General features: G+C 40.0%; 1 protein-coding gene across 3 annotated transcripts in view; it reads left to right on the forward strand.

The window, feature by feature from the left end:
* The window catches only part of SUGCT (succinyl-CoA:glutarate-CoA transferase), a 678964-nt gene that overhangs the window by 273855 nt on the left and 383316 nt on the right, over window positions 1–21793 (forward strand). For all 3 annotated transcript variants that reach the window (XM_040644425.1, XM_040644422.1, XM_040644424.1), the window contains 2 exons: window positions 7915–7986; window positions 14345–14442. In XM_040644425.1, coding sequence (XP_040500359.1) covers window positions 7915–7986; window positions 14345–14442 — 170 coding nt within the window. The remainder of the gene's footprint in view (window positions 1–7914; window positions 7987–14344; window positions 14443–21793) is intronic.

Raw genomic sequence — 21793 nt, forward strand, 5'->3', positions numbered from 1 at the left:
CTTGAAACTGCTCTAACCAGAGGAACTGAACTCTGACTCCCCATACCCTCTTGTCTTTATATTTCCCGAACTGCTTGTAAGTAGTGCAGTTTTGTTGGCACGGCTAATCCCCTGACCCATCAATATTTTTCTAATCTGAGAAACACTCCTTCCCCAAGAAAGGAGGTACATCCTGACTAGAATATGAAAAAAAAACCCATGCAGTTTCTGTGCGATCTCCCCTACCAGTGACACTTGTCACCTTTGAATCAGCTCAACCCACAGCAAGGAGCATTTCTTTTCTTGGGAATAATAAATCTGGTGTCCTAAGAGGAATGGCTTGGGTTTGGCCTCATCCTTTTAAAACTGTAGACACTTGCCCCTGCTGCCCTCTCCCCATCATTTCATTCAGAAGCAGTGGTTTCTTTTCTCCTGAGACCTGAACTCCTTCTAAGAGAAACATGCCAACCATGAGAGTTTGTAGCTCAATTAGATGCTTTTGATGTGAGTTCTCTGTGATGGAAAGCCTGCTAGCAGTCTGTATGCATGGAATGTTGTCACTTGCTTGGCATGGAGAGTGAGACAACTAAGGGAATAAGAGGGGAGAGAGAGGGGAGTTGTTTGCAGAGTGAATGAGGGCCCAAGAGTCAGGATCTAAGGGCTTAGACGTTCACTTTAGGTAGATGCAGTGTATTAGTAATTATTTAATAATAATGATATTTATTGAGTCCCTACCTTTTGGCAACAAGTCTATGGATCTCATACTGTGGCTCTCACATCCCCCTGGATCTGCTTCACTTCAACAAGCACCGAATGAAGCATTTTCCATTCTGACCATCCATGGTCTCCTGTTCTTCCACCTTGGATGTATAACCATTTCCATCGTGACTGTTCTTTGACTTCATTAGGATTTCTTATCCACTGACATATTTCCCTTTGCCATATCCATAACCTCCTCCCATCTTCACTACCTTCTTCCATGTCCAGATAGTCCATGGCCCATCACCCAGTAACATTCTGGCCAGTTTTCTGATTTTCCTGCATCTGTATCTTTTTGTTATTTCATCTGACAGAACCCCAGTAAATGCAAATATCCATTTATTCTTGTCTGTGACTGAGAGATGATGGAGAGTATCACTCAGTGGGGCTTTCAACACAACTATGTATATTTGATCACTCTCTCCCCATTCTCTTCAGTGAGATGTCAGAACTTATCCAGTCTTTTCAGTCTTACAGTCTCATATGTCCCAACCCTACTCTCAGGTGATGACCTCACTCTTTATTTCCTAAGAAAGTAGAAGCATCCAGTGGGAACTTGTCAGCCTCCCCCAGCACCACACCACCATGGTGCCTGTGCGTGCTCAGTCTGTGTTCTCCGTGCTTTGCTGATTCTTCTCCTTCACAACCAGATTTCACAAACAGATGTTTGCATGTGCTCTCCCCATTCCCTAACTGGTACTTAGTCCCTGATTCACTTCAAAGTTCATTTGGTCCACATTGTGACACAGAACAGGATTTTCTGAGGGAAGGAAAGACCACCTTGTGGGCATTGTTCAGTCTTCCTCTTACTCCAGTGGCTAACTCCTCTTCTGCTTGGACTTGAGATGGGGGCGACCTTCAGACTCATCCCTTGGCTCACCCCCCTTTTTTCCTATTCTACAGTTGACTTCAACTATGTGATGGCTTCAGTTGTAGATTATAATGAACAACTCTCAAGTTTTATCTACAGTTCAGATTTGCATCTGGTCTCCAAGTTCTGTTCATTTTGAATTTCCACAGGAGTATCTCAAAGGCTGGTCACCATGACATCTTGACCATGACATGTCAGCTCTCCCCCAGTCTTCAGCTCTTGACCATTACATTCAAGTCATTACCAACTATAGCAGATTTTACCACCTAAATATATTTTTTGAAGTTTTTAATTTCGGTTAATTAACATACAGTATTATGCTAGTTTCGGGTGTACAATATAGTGATTCAACAACTCCATACATCAGCTAATGCTCATTACAACAAGTGCATTCTTTAATCCCCATCAGCTCTTTCACCCATTCCCTCACCCACCTCCCCTCTGTGACCATCAGTTTGTTCTCTACAATTAAGAGTCTGTTTCTTGGTTTGTCTTTCTCTTTCTCTCTCTTTTTCCCTTTGCTCATTTATTTTGTTTCTTAAATTCCACATATGAGTGAAATTTTATGGTATTTGTTGTTCTCTAACTTATTTCACTTAGCATGATGCTCAGTAGCTCCATCCATGTCATTGCAAATGACAAGATTTGATTCTTTTTTATAGCTGAATAATCCATCCATTGTGTGTGTGTGTGTGTGTGTGTGTGTGTGTATCATATCTTCTTTATCAACCCATGAATTGATGGACAGTTGGGCTGCTTCCATAATTTGGCTATTGTAAATAATGCTGCTCTGAATATTTCTTGACTCTATTTTTTTCCATCTCTGTTGTCAGGGCCCTAATCTAATACACCATCACTTAAAAAAATTAAACTTAAAATTTTTTTTTTGAGATAACTGTAGATTCACGTGTATTTTAAGAAATAATAGAGATGGATCTTATGTACCCATTACCCAGTTTACTCCATTGGTCACATTGTACAAAACTATAGTGCAATATCACAGTCAGGATATTGATATTGATATAGTCAAGATACAGAACATTGTCATCACGACAAAGATGATTCCTGCTGTCCTTTTTTAAAAAAAAACATAAATTTTAGTTTTTAGAGCAGTTTTAGGTTCAGAAAAAAAATTTTAACAGGAGGTACAGAGATGTTCCATATACCTCCTTCACTACACATGCACAGCCTCCCGCCATTATCAACATCACTCACCAGAGTGTTACATTTGTTATAACTGATATACGTACACTGACATAATATAATCCTCCAAAGTCTGCAGTTTACATTAGAGTTCACAACACATAACTTGGTGTTGTGTATTCTCTGGGTTTGTACAAGTATATAATGACATGTAGGCATCATCATAGTATCATACAGAGTATTTTCACTGCCCTAAAATTCCTCTGTGTTCTGCCGATTTATTTCTTCCTCCTCCCAGTCCCTGGCAACCACTGATCTTTTTACTGTATCTATAGTTTTGCCTTTTTCAGAATGTCATATAGTTGGGATCTTACAGTATGTAGTCTTTTGAGCTTGGCTTCTTTAATTTAGTAATATGCATTTAAGATTCCTCCATGTCTTCCATGGCTTGATAACTCATTTCTTTTTAGTGTGGAATAATATTCCATTGTCTGGATGTTAATTTATCCTCTTACCTACCGAAGGACAATCAGTCAGTCACCTGGCCACACCCTTGGTGTTTTCTTCTGACCATGCTTTCTCATTTTTTACAATATGGATAGACTGGGAATTTTCCAGATTTTTAATTTCTGCTTCCCTTTTCCAGAACAATTCTGTCTTTAAGTAGTCTCTTTTTTTCACATTGTACTATAAGCAGTCAGAAGGAGCCAGGTTGCACCTTCAACATTTGCTTAACAGTATCTTCAGCTGAATACCTAATTTCATCACTTGCAAAGTTCTACCTTCCACAAAAACTGGAGTATAAAACATGATTCAGCCCAGTTCTTTGCCGCTTTATAACAAGGATGGCCTTTCCTCCAGTTTCCAAACACATGTTCCTTATTTCCATCTAAGACCTTATCAAAATGGCCTTTCCTCTCCATATTTCTAAACATTCTGTTCAGCATTCCTTAGGTATTCTCTAAGAAGATTGAGACTACTCTCTGCAGCTCTTTCCTTTTCTCTCTGAGCTCTCAACAGCTCAGAATAGGCTGTTCACAGCAGTGTAGACTTTTTCTAGCATGTACCTCAGATCCCCTCCCCCCTAGTCTCTACCCATTACCTGTTTCTATTTTTTTGAAAAAAATATTTTATTTATATATTTGACAGAGAGAGGTAGAGAGAGTGTGAGAGAGCATGAGCCAGGGGGAGAGGCAGACTCCTCGATGAGCAGGGAGCCCAATGTGGGGCTCCATCCCAGGACCCTGAGATCATGACCTGAGCTGAAGGCAGACGCTTAACTGACTGAGCCACCCAGCGCCCTATTACCTGGTTCTAAATTGCTTGCACATTTTTAGGTATTTGTTACAGCAGCACCCCACTTCTCAGTATCAATTTCTTATTCTATTCGGGCTGCTATTACAGAATACGATAGTCTAGGTGGCTTAAACAACAGACATTTATTTCTCACGGTGCTTGAGGCCGGAAAGTCCAAGATCAGGGTACAGGCAGATTTGGTGTCTGGTGAGGACCTACTTCATGGTTTGCAGATGCCCATGTTCTTGCTCCTGTTAATCTTAAAAATAAAATTGGCAGTTATTTTTCCAGGAAAAATGGGTTTATTTGGGAATAACAGAGAACTTCAACTCAGGATGTGCAATCTATGGCAAAACCATAGGCAAGTCCAACCAAAAAGGGGGAGAAATGTTATTTTATGGAGATGAAGGAGGAAGTTGGGAAGGTTTGTTTTGAATAAGCGTCCATAGGAGAAAAGCAAGAGTTCAGGGTGATGATGGCTTCTCATTGGCTGAGCTGCAGGTGCAGTTGATTTCTTGTAGACGATTCAGTGGACAGGTGGCCCTTTTTCAAACCTCGACACGGGTTTGAACTGTACAGGTCCACTTATACTTGGAAATTTTTCAATAAGTACAGTACAGTACTATAAATGTATTTTCTCTTCCTTATGACTTTCTTAGTGACATTTTCTTTTCTCTAATTTCCTTTATTGTTAAAATATGGTATATAATACATCTAAGATACAAAATATGTTGACTATTGATGTTATTGATAAGGCTTATGGTCAACAGTAGCCTATCAGTAGTTAAGTTTTTGGGGAGTCAAAAGTTATACACGGATTTTCAACTGTGTTTCAGGACATTGGTGTGGTCCAAGGGTCCACTGTACATCTTTTCCTGTGGGGCCTCTAATCGATTATTCTTTCCTGTTGATGATTCTTCTGTTTGGGTCTGTAATTGACAGTTCTTTTGTAATTGACACTGAGAGGTACCAGTTTTCCTTCTAGTCTCCTGACTGCACTTTAGTGAGGTTTCCCTTTTTTAATTTCCACACTCATAAGACCATCATACTGGGGTTAGGATTTCAATATTGAAACTTGGGGGGACATAATTATTTACTCTTCAGCCAATAGTATTTTTTTAAGTTTTGACTTAAAATATATTTTTTAAATAAACACTGGAGCAATAGTAACAAGGAATAAATAAATAGTTTAAGAACTCAGTCTTACCTTCATCCTTATAAATCTATTTGGTGATCTTTAATTGTGTTTGGTGGCTCAGCTACTATTCAATCTTCATTTTCCTATGATCATTAACTAGTTCTCTGTGCTCAAAATTTTGCAAATTGTATATTGGTAAACTTATATTTCATGGTATAGTTAAGGCTTAAGGAAAAGCACTTCTTCATTAATTAAAAGGAAATGAGGATCTCCCAAAATGTAAACTAGCTAAATATCATGTCACTAATCTAAAATTTTGAAAATCTTTTTTCACATTATATTGATAACACACATTGTTATTTCACATCACTTATCCACTCCCCAACTCAGTTTTTCCCTGCAAAAACAAAACAAAACAGAACAAAACACCCAAGCAAACAGACAACGTGCGTACCTTCATAGTTATTAACTATGTTGTTGAGACATCTCTGCTCAAAATCCTATGCCCCTCACTCACAGCTCCATTGCAAATTTCCTTTCTATAGTTTGAGAAACACTAATGCGTTATTTGTAACACTAACTTTGCTTTTGCCCTGTGAACAGGGAATATAAACATTTAAAATAGTGTGTTATCTTTTTAGTAGCATTCATTACCAAGCCAAGCAAAAATTATAGAGTAAACCACATTATAGGGTTTTGCTTGAGATCCATTTTAGCCACAATCCTATTATATGGAAACAGTTATCTGAGAGATTCATTACATTTTACAACCACTTATTCAGATACCATATTAGGCCTAGTAGGTAGAATAAAAAGAAAACCGACAAACTACCAGCTTCAGTCTTCCGGCACTACACAGCAGGACTTTCAGCAATGATGGAAATGCTCTCTATCTGTGCTGATATGGCAGCTACTAGCCACATGTGGCTGTTGAATGCTTGACTTGTAGCTAGTGTGTCTGTGGAGCTGAACTGTTATTTAATTTTTCTTAATAGCATCTCTATTGAGATATAATTCACATGTCATATAATTCACCCATTTAAAGTGTACAGTTCGGTGATTTTTAATGTATTCAGAGTTGTCCAGCCATTACCACAACTTTGGAACATTTTCATCACCCTCACAAGAAACTGAGTACTCAGTAGTAGTTACTCCCCAAATTCTCACAATGTTCTCAGCCATAGGTGGCCACTAAGTTTCTGTCTCTATGGATTTGCCTATTTTGGACGTTTCATACAAATGCAATCACAATATGTGGTCTTCTGTGACTGGCTAATTTAATTTTAGTTTAATTAAATTCAATAGCCACGTGTTAGAAGCAAGTGTAGTGAAAGACCACATACAGATCCTTAAGGAATGCTGAAGGCTACGGAGAAGAAACTCCTGAAAAGAGGGCATGTGGAATACAGGTCAGAGAGATTGGAGATGAACCCAGATGGAGCCTAGAGATAAGACGGGTTCCTGGAGGAAAGGATGGTTAACAGTGAGACGTAACACAGAGGGGTCAAGAAAGAATAGTGTCAGTGCAGTGATGGGATAAGAATCCTGATGACAAAGGGCATTAGAAAGTGGGGTTGGTGAAGAAGTATAGGCAGCTGGAACTTTTATGTCATTTAGAGATGGAGGAAAGGAAGAAAATTTCAAGATAGCTTGAGAAGCGTGTCACGATTGATGGAAATTTTGTTTTGTTCCTGTTAATATTTTTAGTGTAGGCCTGAGCCTAATTGTAGGCAGAGAAAAAGGACCCAGTGGGAATGAAGAGATTAAAGATGATTGAGCAGGGTTCTGAAGGATGTGAGTGAAGATGGGACCAGGGTTAGCATAGGAGCAAGCCCTGGCAAGGAAGATAGAGATCATCTTTCTCAGAGGCAGCAGTAACTGAAGAAAAAGTAGGTGAAAAGACAGAACAATTTTTACGTAGAAAGGAAGGCAACTAAAGGAACTCGTTTACTTAAGGAAAGTGGGAATGAGGCCTTCTAAGGGTAAATTTTGGTTCCTCCAAGCAGCACTGTGATCAAATGTGGAGAAGGGAGTTCTCCAGAGGGTCTAGGGCTCTGGGAGGTGGGGGTACCAGTTACTTACATTCTTTTTGCTGCTCCAATGAATATGTCTCCTAGAAGCAACAAACATTTTTAGGTACATAAAACCACAGGAGGTGTGGAGATCCAGATGTGTCAATTTTCACTTATTGAAAAGTGGTGATTGTCCAAGAGTTTACATTTGAGATCTTCAGAGATGAAATGTATCAGCTTACACATCCTCCCTTCCCCCCTCCCGTTCCTCCTTCCTTCCATTTCTTCTTCTTACACTTTGTAGAAAGCAGTATACCCTCTTGCTCTTTGCCCTCCAAGGAAAAATGGAAACAAACAAAACACAAAACTTTGGAAAGGCCAAATATTAATCCATACTGTAATGAATACAGAATTTCATGTTATGCATTTACAACAAAACTATTTTAGTTTAATTTAGAATTTTCTTTATTTTTCCAAGCTCCAACCCCCCATGTTACAACAGTTAGTGGAAGAATCAGGAAGTGCTTTGAAAATGCCAAATAAAAATAACTATGCAAATATAAGAGCAAAATATACTAATTAATTGATATGGATTTAATTAATAATGTTGCTTTAGAGCATGCTTTCTATGTAGAAGTTTTAGAAATTAAAGCTAACTTCTGTGGTATTTTCAATATATAAAATTATATATTTATGTATTTTTTAATTTATTTTAGGCTTTTAAAACCAAGGATGGATATCTTGTGGTTGGAGCAGGAAATAATCAACAGTTTGCTACTGTGTGCAAGGTAATCTGTAATCACTGGGATGGGCAGATGATCTATGCAATAACTTGTTTTGTAGAAAGCCAGGAAAGTTCAGTTTCGCCTAGAACAGTGTTATTAGTTCTATAGCCAACTCAAGACCTCCTGCCTTCGCCCCTAACCGTGTGCCATTTTTATACTCACAAATGCCAAGGACATGGTCTGAATTAGTATTCTGTTTTTTTTTTTTGGGGGGGGGAGGGATGGGGTATCTGGCTGTGTTTTGAAATGAACCACAGAACATAGTAGCCTAAATTATCCACCAACATGATCTGGACTACCAGTTCAGTGAAAAAAGGGAAAGAAAAAGAATTCGTTTTAAAGGGATTTTTAATGCCAGGATATTTTTCTTCTCACTTTCCTTTTTTTCCTTTTCTTTGTTAACAACATGAGACCTAATTAGGCCCAGATACAATGTAATACCAAATTTATTGTTTTAGCCACTAGAAAACTAAACATTTTTTTTTTTCAAATTGGCCTTTGTTTAATGAGTACCTTTCTGCAGAATTCATGTTTTAAGTTTTAGCAATTAAGGTTATATTAAAAATGTTGCTCCCTCAACAAGATTTTTAAAAAAGGCCTTGGAATCATTAAGGATAATTTTATGTTGAAGATTTTAAGTTTTTGGCATCACTTGGATATTTTTTTTATTTGGTATTTTTACTACTACCTAGATTTCGGGGTTTTTTGTTTTTAGTTAAGTCTTTAGGTTCCTGTTCACTTTTTCCAGTTCTCATCCCAGAAATATAATCTAGCTATAAAAATCTGTGTTTAAGTTTTTGTTTTAATTTCTCTTACAGGTAGGGAGAGGCCTCAGCTGTTGAGCATGTGTTTCTGATGGGGAATTTATTTTCTTGTACTAATCATAGATAACCACTCACTGTGAGCTTTCAGTTTCATTAAAGATGCCTATGACTTCCTTAGGGGAACCTTCTCTGTTGCCGTGAACTTCTTATGTACAAAAATTATTTATTACTGTGGCTTTTTTGTACGAGAGGTTAATGAGCACAGCGAAAAACCACAGCAAAGGGGTGGGCAGTACCACGGAGAAGGTGACAAATGGAGACAGTTCCTATTGCAGGAAGGGCTGGAACATCTGAGGTGGGAAAGAGGGGAGCTTTCTTAACGGTGACTCTGAGTAAGCGGAGAGAAAATGGATTCAAACATTTGATCTAGGATCAAAGAATCTTTATTATGAACGGTCAATGTTAAAAATATGAAACATACGGAAGCCGTTGCCTGTGAAGTCATTTGCGTACTCTAGCTGCAGAGATGTAAAAGCCAGTTCATTGCTATAAATGAGTACAGATTTTCTTCCTGGGCCATATGTTTTGGAGTTTTCTCTCTCCAGAAAGGGGGCTGGGGGGAGAAATTACTGGTTGACATATTCTTCACTGTTGAAAATAACTGTACTGAATTCTTTTTATTTTTGATTCATTACTGCTGATCAGTTTGAAACTTTTGAACTTCCTCATAAATATCCATAAGAACATTTTTTGAAAAAGACTTTTATTTCAAAGCAGAATATTTGCCATAAGTTTGAGTACTAAAATATGACTTATTGTGAGGGTGTGTTATGATACATTTTTTTAAAAGGAGACCATCAGAGGGCCTTTGGAATGGCATACTTGACCTTGTTTTTCCATATGTGAGTTATGAATGGTAATCCCTGTTATGAGCCCTTAAGACAATGTCTATCAAATTCTCTGAGAAACTCATAAGAAAAGTTTTATGTGTAGAGGATTTTAATGTTATTTACATCATTTGCTAGGCATCTTGAGCAAGCCTTGTAATCTGATTGACTTTTTATATCCTTACATGTAAACTTACTCTAAAAACCTTTTAACCTAAGAAAAATGACCTGTTTCCTTATTCCATGTATAGTGGGCTTCTTCTAAGCATTTTTTGTGTAGATTTATCTATTATTGAGGGGCTTGTCATTCAAACTGGCCTTGTAGAAGATGAGGTCCCCAGTTTTTTACAGTAAGCCCATCAATTGTTCTTTTGCCAAGTAAGGGCCATAATGAAAGATAAGGCAGCTCTACCTCCTAGGGAGAAATATAGCAGTATTGTCTGTGATGAATACGTAGAATTTACTTAGGCCTAGTTTCTTTCCAAAATGGAATTTGATATACTGGCTGACTAATACTTCTTGGGGACGGGTCCTATTAAGGAGCTCTTATTGTCAGGAATTAGAGTGGGAACAAGAGCAATGGACTCAAGGCTTGGGCTTCAAAAATCTTTCTGCATGTAAAGTGAACCTTGCTTAGAACAAATCCTATTTTATGTCTCTTAACATGATACAGAAGAGTAGGGAACATGAGCATATGTAAGCTATTTTAAGCTGATTGATGCCAACACTAATGGGTATTCCTATTTGAAGTACATTGACATCCTTTTAAAAGTCATTTAGACCGAAAGTTTCTTTTATTGGAGGCAATATGCATTGGTTCTCAACTTTAGCATGCATAGGAAACCTCCTTGAGCTTCATTCCCAAAGTTTTTGACTTAGTATGTCTAAGGTGGGTTGACTTAGTATGTCTAAGGTGGACAGGAAACTTCAATTTTCATAAGCATTGTAGTTGATTGTGGAGCAGGTGGTCTGAGGACATTATAGCATAATTCTTAGGCAAACTGTCAGTCTTGAAACTAGCCAGGTGACCTCTGGCAAGCCACTTAATCTTTGCTAAGCATCTGTGTTCTCACAATAAAATGAAGATTACAATACATAACTATCCTAATATATAACTTTTGGAGTTTTGTAGATTGGATAAGTGAAATACTCAGTTCAGTCCTGGCTCAGAGTATGCACTTCATAAATGACCTCTATAAAAATTAGGTTTGGAGATTCTGGTTCTGGGTAAGATAGAGTAAGCATACTTCTCCCTATCTCTTCCACTGAACACAATGTTAAAACCTGGATAGAATGCATGGAGTATCTCTAAGAGGATGCTGAAAAGTAAGTAGTAGTAGGTGAACTGGGGAAGAACACCAGAATTTACAGTCCCTCTAAAAAAAAATAAAGTACTTCCAAACCAGCAGTAAGTTCACCGGTTTTCTCTACAATGATTTCCTTGCATGGATACAGTGGAGCCTAAAACATGGAAGTGGGCACTAGGAAACAGAGCTGAGCCCTAAGAGATGCCCTTCGTTCCTGAAGTGAGGAGCACGAAAGTGAGCTCTAATAGCAGAGAAAGTGTGGAAATCCTGCGTCTTTGCTTCCTGTCTGTTTTCTCATGCCCTGCCCTACAGACAACCCTGTAGTGGCAGCAGCCGATGAACAGGAACTAAAACTCTGAGGAAGGAGAATTTTCCTCTTTATCTCCAAGCTGTGATTCCCCAAAAAGAAGGGTCAATCCTTGTGGCTTTGGCCTCGACCCTGGAAGAATGCTGGGAAGTAGGCTAAAAAAGGGGAGCCCCAGGGAACTGGACAGAGCCTGCAGAGAGGGATGAGCTTTGGAAAGTGAGCCTTGAAGGTGTTTGTGAACTCCTGCTCTCAGCCCTGAGCTGCACGTTTGCTGATCTGATCCTAACCAGCGCACCAAAGAAGTTGCAAGTGGAGGTAACACACAGATGACTGCCCAGGAGGCAGCCTGACCATAAGTGGGGCACATGCGGGACAGATTCGAACAGCACTGCAAGGGCTTTGAGAACTGAACTAACACTAGAACCGAAGCACACGGAAGGTGGGTAGGGGCTTGCAGCCTGGACCTCACCAGATCAATTGCTTGCTAAAAACAATAACAATAAAAGTTTGCTGTGGGATTTAAACAAGACCCAGAGGCTCATAATAAAATATTTAAAACGTCCAGGATACAATCCAAAATTACTCAGCATATGAAGAAGCAGAGCTTGCATGAGAAAAGACAGTCAATAAATGCCAATGCCAAGAGGACACAGATGTTGGAATTAACTTACAAAGACTTTAAAACAGCTATTATAAAAATGCTCCAACAGGCATCACAGATACTGTTGAAATAAATAGGAAAGGAGAAATGTCCAGCAAAGAAAGAGAAGATGTGAAGAAGAACCAACTAGAAACCGTAGGACCAAGAAATACAACCACCAAATAAAAAAAGAAACCCCTCACTGGATGAGCCCGATAACACAACGGAGATGACAGAGGAGACAGTCAAGGAACTTGAGGATAGATAAATAGAAATTATTCAATCTGAACAACAGAGAGAGGAAAAAAAGATGATCCCCTCCCAAAATATGAGAGAAAGAAAGAACAGATCTTCTGGAGCCTGCAAGACAGTAACAAAAAGTCTAACATTGATGTCATTGTAAGGCCAGGAGGAGACGAGGAGGAGTACATGCTGAAGAAATATTTGAAGACATAGTTGCTGAAAACTTCCCAAACTTGGTGAAAGATAAAAACCTACAGATTTCGTAATTTCAGCAAACCCCAAATAAGATAAACCTGAGTAAACCCAAGTCTTCCCACTGAAAATGAAGGACCAAGAAAAAAGTTTTGAAAGCACCTAGAGGAAAATGATATATTACCTGTGTGGGAACACGGACTCAGCTGACTGCAGATTTTTTTTTTTTTTTTTTTGTCAGAAACTGGAAGCCCAGAGCCAACCGGCACCAAACTGTCAACCCAGAACTCTATGTCCAATAGAAACACTCGTAGGAAATGAAGGTTCATTCAAGACATTCTCCCTCCCCTCCCCTCTTTCCCATCCTTCATCTTCAAACAAACACACACTTCATTATTTCTTTGGGGGGAAATAGCACCTCGTTGGACTACTTCACATGTATTTGGTGCTCAATGTGTCAGGCACTTTCACTGACATTGTTTCATTCCACCTCAGGCAAACTGTTTCAAGCACGTAAGGGATGGTTGTGATCACAGCACTGGAAGCAGTCTCTCTAGAAGCACTGAACAACAGCATGGCTGAGGACAGAACCATAATTACTCTGACCCACTGTTTCATACCAACTTGCACAGAGAACAGAGGTCTGATGAGTCAAATTCAGAGAACGACATCTGAGGGCGCCCTGGTTACCACTGAGTCCAATCACTGAACAGCTTTTTATGCAGCTTATACTATTTCTGGGTGAGGCCAGATTTACAGGTCTAACCTGTGATTTGGTGAAGGCACTTGCTTCTTCTGGAAATGACTTATTCACTCTTAGGGAGGGGAGGGCAGGTTTCTGTTCCTGGACAAGCCTGGAGGCTGCTTCTGGGATCAGGTGTGGTGACAGGGAGGTTTTTAGAAAGGGCGCTCTATGTGATGTTGCTTTTTAAAATCTGGGGGAGTAATGCTGTCTTTATTACTCCTTAAGGAAAGGAGTAAGTGAAGCCCGCGAAAGAGAAATGACACAGCGGAGATGTTCTCTTTACTCCAGGGGACCTCCTTCACTTCTCTGTCCTTTGTGAGATGATTAATGGATTGATTTTATTTAAACTGTGAGAAACAAATGAAACCATTAAATGTTTATATTTCAAGCAAATACATTATTCGAGGTAGTGAAGCTTTCTGTAGGCCACATGGCCTGCCCCGAGCCCATAAATGCTGCTTCTGACTTTCCAACACAACTGCCAAACACTGCCTCCACACATTCTTTATAAAACTTCTTTTCCATTCCAAATCCACTTGGTACTTTCATTATGATCTTGTTAAAATCACAAGATGTCCAAAGGGATGTGCAAGATAGATTTTCTCTTTATTGAGGAGGAGCAAAAGAGGAAGTATATAAAAGCATTTCTATTTGTTATTCCTTCAGGGAGACATATTAAAGAAAAATAGTGACACTTCTATAGGAAGAATATCATTTAATTTGACATTGTTTTAATGGTGAGCATTTGGGGCAAATGTGTATGCTTTTCCTTTATTTTAGCACCTTGTACAACATCCTGGGTAGGGCTTCTGGGACAGATATTATTATTTTATTTACATGTGGAACAAATAAGTGGATGTACCTACAAGATATATGTTGATTATGGGCTTCATATAAGTGTAGACATGTACTTATGATATTGGTTCTCAGAACTAGGTCAGTTTTATCCAGTTTTGTATCTCTGTACGTACTCTCTCTAGACAGGACTTATTATGGGGATCTGATAACTCTTGTTCTATGCTCCCATCTGTAGGCGCATACTTAACTGTAACGAAAACTTCTCGTAAATGACAAACTCAGTCACAGCATTACCCATCCTGACTGTGTGATCTTTCCATCTCTATTCCTTTGTTGCTCCATATGCCTTTGTCTGGAAGCATACAGGTCAGCAAGGAATGATCCTGGGGAACGTGTTGGTAGGCCCTGAACACTTGCGCTCACAGGCAGGTACACGAAAAATGGTGAATTATACATTAAAATCATTTTTCCCTTTTAGATCTTGAATTTGCCCGAACTGGTTGACGACTCCAAGTATAAAACTAACCACCTTCGTGTACAGAATAGAAAAGAGCTTATCAAAACACTATCTGCACGGTAAGCTTGGGTCTACTGTTGGTACATTTAAGAATGAATGTGTCATTAGCATTTGCCTGGTTTGTGTGTGTGTGGGGGGGGTTTGCCTATTTTAGATTAACTTGTAATTCTCTTCCATTTCACAAAATGGTTTGATGGAAAGGTATTTCAAAGCTATGCTTTTTCTTTATTTGAAAGTATTTTACGTGTCTTAATAAGTACTGATGCATAACAATGATATCAATAAGAAAAATCACAATGGCTTGAATTAGATCTCTTCTCTACAGCATGTGTTTGGGTTTAGTCTATTATAAATACTAATAACAACGATACTAATAAAAAATAATTTAACAATTTTTTTTTACCTTTGCTATTTAAGTACTCTACATACCTGATCCCATTTAATCTTTACAGTCATCCTGTGAGGTAAATTCTATTCCCATTTTACAGATGAGGAAACTGAGACAAAGAAAGGTTAAGTCAAAAGTTCTCCTGTGAAATTTGTCATGATGATGTTTTGAAATTGCCAGATTGAGTTTTGGGTCATAAAGGATTAATGTTAATCAATGAGAGTATTTGATTTCCAGATTATTCCGTTCATGTTAGGTTATGCTTTTGTTAAAACCTGCATCAAATCTTCCAAGTTTCCCTCAGAAAAAGGGTACTGATTCTTAATCTTTCCTACCAGTTTCACTTTTGTTTATGTCTAAACTTCTCCATCCAAAGAGTAGGCGTCGTGGTTTTTGTGGATCTAAATGCCCACATGAGCTGTTCTTCAGCGAGGAACATTTTTGTTTTCCTTATGATGCCCATAAATGAAGTCCTTTTGTTCCAATATCATGTCTTGTCGTTTGAAAGGGCCCTTGTCTTCCTCTGGAGTGTGTATCAAAGTTCTTAGACAATAAAATTCTGCTACTGTAATTTTTATTTCTGTCCCCCTGGGATTTGGGCTTCTCTGGGTGGATCAACAACATTCATTACGTATTTGCCCTTCCCTGGACTGGGAGCACTTCTCTGAACTGCTTACATCTCCTCCTTGTGCCCCAGGCCCTTTGATCAATGGGGGCTCTGTGTGGGGCTGATCCACGGAGAACACGGGAACGAGGATGGGGCTCCCCTGTCCTGGTCGTTAGTGAAGTATCAGTCTGATTCTACCAGAGAGCCTAAGAGCCCTCAATCATTAACCTTTCCCCACATGAGAATGGGTCATTTATTTCTGCTTTTTGCCTCTTTGCCTCTCCAGCAGTTTTTAATCCATTTAATTCATTGATAGGACTTTTTCCTTTCACACCACAGTTACCCAGTTTCAATAATAGGCATTTGTGAGAGCCTTATCAAAAGCTCTTTGATAGTCTAAATAAATCATATCCATGCTGTGAGAAGAGTGGACCCAAGAAAAATACAAAACCTCGGCAGATGCAAGTGTCATCTTGTTCTTTAGATGTCAGCACTTTTATAACTTCAAGAACCACAGAGTTAAGTATTGGTGTCCTAGGCCCTTGAAACGTTTATTTCTGGCTAAACTCTGTCCTAGAATTCTGCTGTGGAGAGATTTCTAGCAGCGTCTAACCGATTAATTTCTATTTTCTCTCTTTGGGGTGAATTAAATAATTTGCCATGTCTTTCTTTATCCTCTTCTATATGCGTAAGTGGAAATTTCATCATTTTGGAGCCCTTCAGGTTCTTATGTCTTAATTCAGACGTAACAAGGACTAAGGAATTGATTCCTATGGAAGAAATGAGGAGTAGCCCGAGGAGAGGAAATTTATGGGGGAGGTCACACTGTCCTAGGGTCTGCTGTTCAAACACAGACCACAAGGAGCCCGTGCTGCCCAGAGGTTGGCTTTCCTGCTCTCTGGTGCTAGCACGTTAATGGTTTTTGGTGCTCTCCTGTGGTCCATGGTTCTTCACTCTCTGCCAGCTCAAGTCTCTTCTGCCTGGTGGATCAAACAGTGATGAGCAGGGGAGATTAGGATGTGATTCGTTCCCATTTACAACCCTGTCATGTGTTTTCCTGAGCAGATGTCACTGGATTCATTAGTACCGTTCAGTGCTCGGCATTCAGAAGTGTCTGTGAAAGTACAAACGTGTATCCTTTTCATGAGATGAGTCTATGTTTCCAATGAAATATTCAAAATGTTTAGTGGCTCTCGATTATAGGATTAAGTGTGGTCTTTTTAGTCTGACATCATGGTCTTCCACAGCCTGACACGATCTTTTCTTTCCTCCGTTTTCTCAGCCTAAAACCCCTGCTAGGGCCACACTCCCATCCTGTGTCTTCTGTTCTCTGTCTGGAATGCTTCCCAGACTTACTATTATTCTGAAACACAGTCGTGCTTCAGGGTCCGTCCCATAGCTTCAGGAAACCATCCTCAGACATCTCTATTTGGTGTCCTGGTCAGACGACAACACTTTCAGAAAAGAAGATGTCCTTCCTAGCCTCAGCTCCAGTCTACCAGTTATCTGACCTAAACAGGATCCGCTTTACCTGCTGGGGATGGTGCTGTTCCAGGTGTGCAGAGCACACTGTTCCTTTCATTGGACAGCCGTCTGAGGACCTGTGAATCACAGACACAGTAATGCCCAATCACAGAAAGGATGCAGGGAGAAAGGAAGGGGAGGAACCAGCATTTATTAGATGCCTTGACTTATCAGAGAAGCGTTATTATTCCCACTTTACAGATGAATATTCTGAAATGTATGGAGGTTAGTCTCAAGGTTCCACACAGTGAATAGTTAGAATTCAAAAGGCTGTGTGTCTTTTCCATATGTCCTATTGCCTCCCCACAGAGGTACAGGGAATGTTACTCTGTTTATTTACTCAATAAATATTTATTGAGCACTGGGGATAGAGAATTAAATGAGACAATGTAAGTTGGTGACAAATAATGCAGGAAAGGAAAATGAGGAGTACCAAAAGTTGGTTGTGAGGCTGGCTCTTCCTTTTAAGCTGGTCAGGGAGGTCCTCTCTGATAAAGTGACATTTGAGCAGAGTCCTGAAGGAGGTGAGGGAAAGGGCCTTCAGATAACTGGGAGAAGCTTTTTAGGCAGTAGGTACATGGGTGGGAGTTTAAGGAGTAGCAAAGAGGACACTGAGCCTGGAGCTCGGTGATCCAAAGGAAGAGTGGGGGGAAGGTAGGTCCAGAGAGAGAGAGAGGTGGCTCCAGGGAGAGAGTGTGGAGGGAGGTGGGTCCAGGGAGAGAGAGGTGGGTCCAGGGAGAGAGTGTAGAGGGAGGCGGGCCCAAGGAGGGAGTAGGCGGGGAAGGGGATAAAGGAGGGTGGTGGTGGTAGGGGGAAAGCAGGTCTAGGGAAAGAGTGGGGGGAGGCGGGCAGCAAATCATGTTGTAAAAGTTATGATAGACTTTATAATAAAGTAGTTTCTTAAACTTGTGAAATAAAGGAATTATTTTCATCATAAAGTGAGTTTGCTTCTCAGCAACCACTATGTTCTATCTAGCCTGAAGATAAATTTTTTAAAAAGATTTTATTTATTTGAGAGACAGAGAGAACAGAGGGAGAGTGAGAGGGACAAGAAGGCTACCTGTGGAGCAGAGAGCCCGATGCAGGGTTGATCCTAGGACCCTGAGATCATGACATGAGCCAGGGGCAGACACTTCACCGCAGAGCCACCCAGATGCCCCTGAAGACACATTTCAGTTTTACTGAGACATACGTGACACACGACATTGTATAATATAAGGTGTGCAACATAAAGATTGGATATTTGTATATATCGCAAAATGATCTTCGCAATCAGTTTAGTTAACATCCCTCACCTCACATAGTCACACATTTTTTTCTTGTGATGAGAAGTTTTATTTTTATTTATTTATTTATTTTTTTAAAGATTTTATTTATTCGACAGAGAGAGAGATAGCCAGCAAGAGAGGGAACACAAGCAGGGGGAGTGGGAGAGGAAGAAGCAGGCTCCTAGCGGAGGAGCCTGATGTGGGGCTCGATCTCGTCACGCTGGGATCACGCCCTGAGCCGAAGGCAGACGCTTAACCGCTGTGCCACCCAGGCGCCCCGGAAGTTTTAAAATCTACTTTCTTAGCCTTTCAGATACACAGCATTGTTAACTACAGTCACCTTGGTGTTCTCCTATGAAATCTCTAGACTTTGTTTGAAAGCCTACCAGAAATGTCAGCCACTTACCTCACTTTTCTGTTATTCTTGCCAACTGCGGTCTAATGCTCCTTTCTGAGAGCAGCCAGGCTTATTCAGGAAAGCATGTTTTTGTCATCAGCTGAGTTGTCCACGGCCAGCACACACACAGTTCCCCTCAGGTGCTCTCAGGTGTTACTATTCCCCGACCATGGCCGTGAACAAGTTTTTTCTTTTTTTTTCCTTTCTTTCTTTTTTTTTTCACTTAAAGGTGAGGACTTTTCCCTTGAGCTTGCCATTTTATCCAGGGTGTTGCAGAAAGTCTGTTTACCCAGCTGCGAAGACTGAAACCTATGCAAAGCTAAAGCATGTTAAAAGTCCCCAGCTTAAGCACAGACGAGGCAGAATAGAGACTAATCCAGGGCCCCTTAAAACAAACCCCTTCTTTGCAATGCCAAGGAGCAAGGACTCTGAAGCCTGTGCTACTCACGCCCTGGATCAGCATTTTTGCAATTGTAAGGGCCTCAAGGGAGAGATTGAAAATCATGGTTTGCGTTGAAACCAAGAAGAGAAGTATAAAGATGTAGTGTTGGGAGTTGGGGAGAAATAATAGGAAGACATGAAATGAGGAGGAAGGAAATGAGAAATGATGGAGAAAATAGAAATACAATTCGTTTTATTTCTCTCCCTTCCTTTCTCCACCATTACTGACCACTGACCATGTGCACTTGTCCTGCAGCTACAGAGGTGGAGGAAGAGATCTGGGCTCTTGAGGAGTTCATGATCTAAGTAGGAAAATAAACAAGTAAAGCAGTCGTTTAAGTAGTATGTGCTAAGTGCCGTGGAAAGCATACAGAGAAGGGACAACTACTTCAATGTGGGTAAATCAAGGAAGGCTTCGTGGAGGTGGTGCCACCTGAGGTGAGTCTTAAAGGACAAACAGAAGTAGGTGAAGGAAAAAAAGATACCTCAAAGGAGGAAATATTGGATGGAGTGTAACTTCGTAGGGAGAAAACAAAACATGTCGTAGGAGAAGAAAAATAAAGTAGCTTGGAAAGAAACTGATGACAGCTTTTAAATTGCTTTTTGAAAAATGCTACACGTGTTCAACAAGTGTATGTCAGTATAGTCCTAGTGAAGGCATAACTAAAAAGTTGGCTACACTAAGATGATATAAATAAAAATTAACAGCGTCAGATAAATTTACCTTTTAAAATGCTGTAGCCATTCCTTTGATGAAATAAGTAATTCTTTTTGGTTTTGAATGATCTGGTTTTTCTTAAGCTTCTGATATGTTATTGAATATTTACTTATTTTCAGAGTTTACTGTATTAAAATATTGTGAAATTAAATGCCATAGTTTACAGGCCTTCTAAAGGGAAGTGCTAAACAAATATTTGTTGAATTGAATCAAAGGTTTATTAAAGAGCTCCATCTTAACTGATCACTTCCAAAAACTTGTTGTCAAATTAGTTTTAATTGGCCTTTTCAGAATTTTGGAGAGTTGGACCTAGAGCATTTTTTGGCTGTTGATAGAAGGATTATAATGTCAGAGGTGCCTAAATGTTAATTTTTAAAAACTGACATCTTGGGGTGCCTTGGTGGCACAGTCGTTAAGTGTCTGCCTTCGGCTCAGGGCGTGATCCCAGCATTCTGGGATCGAGCCCCACATCAGGCTCCTCCGCTAGGAGCCTGCTTCTTCCTCTCCCACTCCCCCTGCTTATGTTCCCTCTCTCACTGGCTGTCTCTCTATGTCAAATTAATAAATAAAATCTTAAAAAAAAAAAAAAAACCCTGACATCTTGGTACCAGTCACGCAAATTTGGTCTTTCTGCTTCCCTGCCTAGGTCTTTCAGGGGGTCTCCACAGCTTTGAGGAGAAAGTTTAAACTATTTACCTTTTTTTTTTTTTTAGATTTATTTATTCATTTTAGAGAGGTGAGGCGGCAGGGCAGAGGGAGAAAGAGAGAGAGAGTCTCAGGCAGATTCTGTGTTGAGCATGGAGCCCGAAGTGGGGCTCGACCCTATGACCCTGAGATTATGACCTGAGCCCAAACCAAGGGTCAGATTATGCCACCCAGGTGCCCCTATTTACCTTACCACACGTAATCGCCTCCCACCTTGTTGCAACTCCTTATAATGTGGCCTGATGTTTTAATCCTGTGTCTTCTCATCTGCTCATTGCTTTTCACTAAGAGGATGAAGCTTCTTTGTCTCCCTGGCTGCTACCTTCAAAATGAACACATGATTCGGAGTTGTTCCTGCTTCACTTGTCTGTTGTAAGCAGCCCCTCTCGTGCTGCTGCGTCCAAGCATCTACTGTCCTCAACTATCATCTGTTGTCCTCCTTGACAAGACAGTCAATTTCTAAATTTCTTAATCATGGAATTTCTTAATTTCTTACTTTTTAAAGACTGTGTTTTTAAGAGCCAGTTTAGGTTCACAGCACTATTGAGAGGAAGGTACAGAGAGTTTCCATGTGACCCCCGCCCCCACCCGTGCACAGCCTTGCCACTGTCAACGCCCCCACCAGAGGAGGACATCTGTTGCAATTGATGAATCTACACCAACGCACCATAAGAGACTATATCTTTTTTGATTTTTATTTCTAATGTCTCTTAGGGCTTCCAGCACTCAAAAAAGAAATGTTCTTTTATTTAGTGAATGTATGAACCTAGAAGGGGTGAAACCATCCAAGTTTGGCCAAAAGGAAAAGGGAAAATTCCTAATGTCAGGTCTAAATAAAAAGAGAACAATGATGGCCGGAAACACGAACTGTTTCTAAACTAACCTAAGAGGACTGTATTGTGATCACAGAAAGTCAAAAGGCCTGAATGTGAGGCCGGAGTCTTCACTGACTAACTCTCTGGCCTTGAGCTGGTCCTCTGATTCCTCTGAGCCTCGGGTCCTCCTGTGAATATGACGTGCATATAACAATTCCTACATCATCCTGAGAATTAAAATCCAGAACACACATAAAAGCAGTTTCACGACACTTAGCACACAGCAGAGCTGTCTGTTTTAGGAGAATCTCAATCCCTCAGCATCCTAAATCACAGTTCCTCAATTTTTTTTACCGTCAAATTTCTCCTATATCTTTTTTTACTCATGAACCCCCCTATTTTTGAGAAATTTTTCTCTCCCAATGAATTCCACAATATTTATTTAATAAAGTTCTCTGTAAATGCCAATCAAATCCTGATCAGGATGCTTTAACAAGTGTTAGTGTACTGATTTAATTCCAGTGACAGGAAAGCATGATATTGTGTA

This window comes from Ursus maritimus, unplaced genomic scaffold (genome assembly GCF_017311325.1).
Source record: "Ursus maritimus isolate PB19 unplaced genomic scaffold, ASM1731132v1 scaffold_3, whole genome shotgun sequence".
In the NCBI taxonomy this organism is placed as follows: domain Eukaryota; kingdom Metazoa; phylum Chordata; class Mammalia; order Carnivora; family Ursidae; genus Ursus; species Ursus maritimus.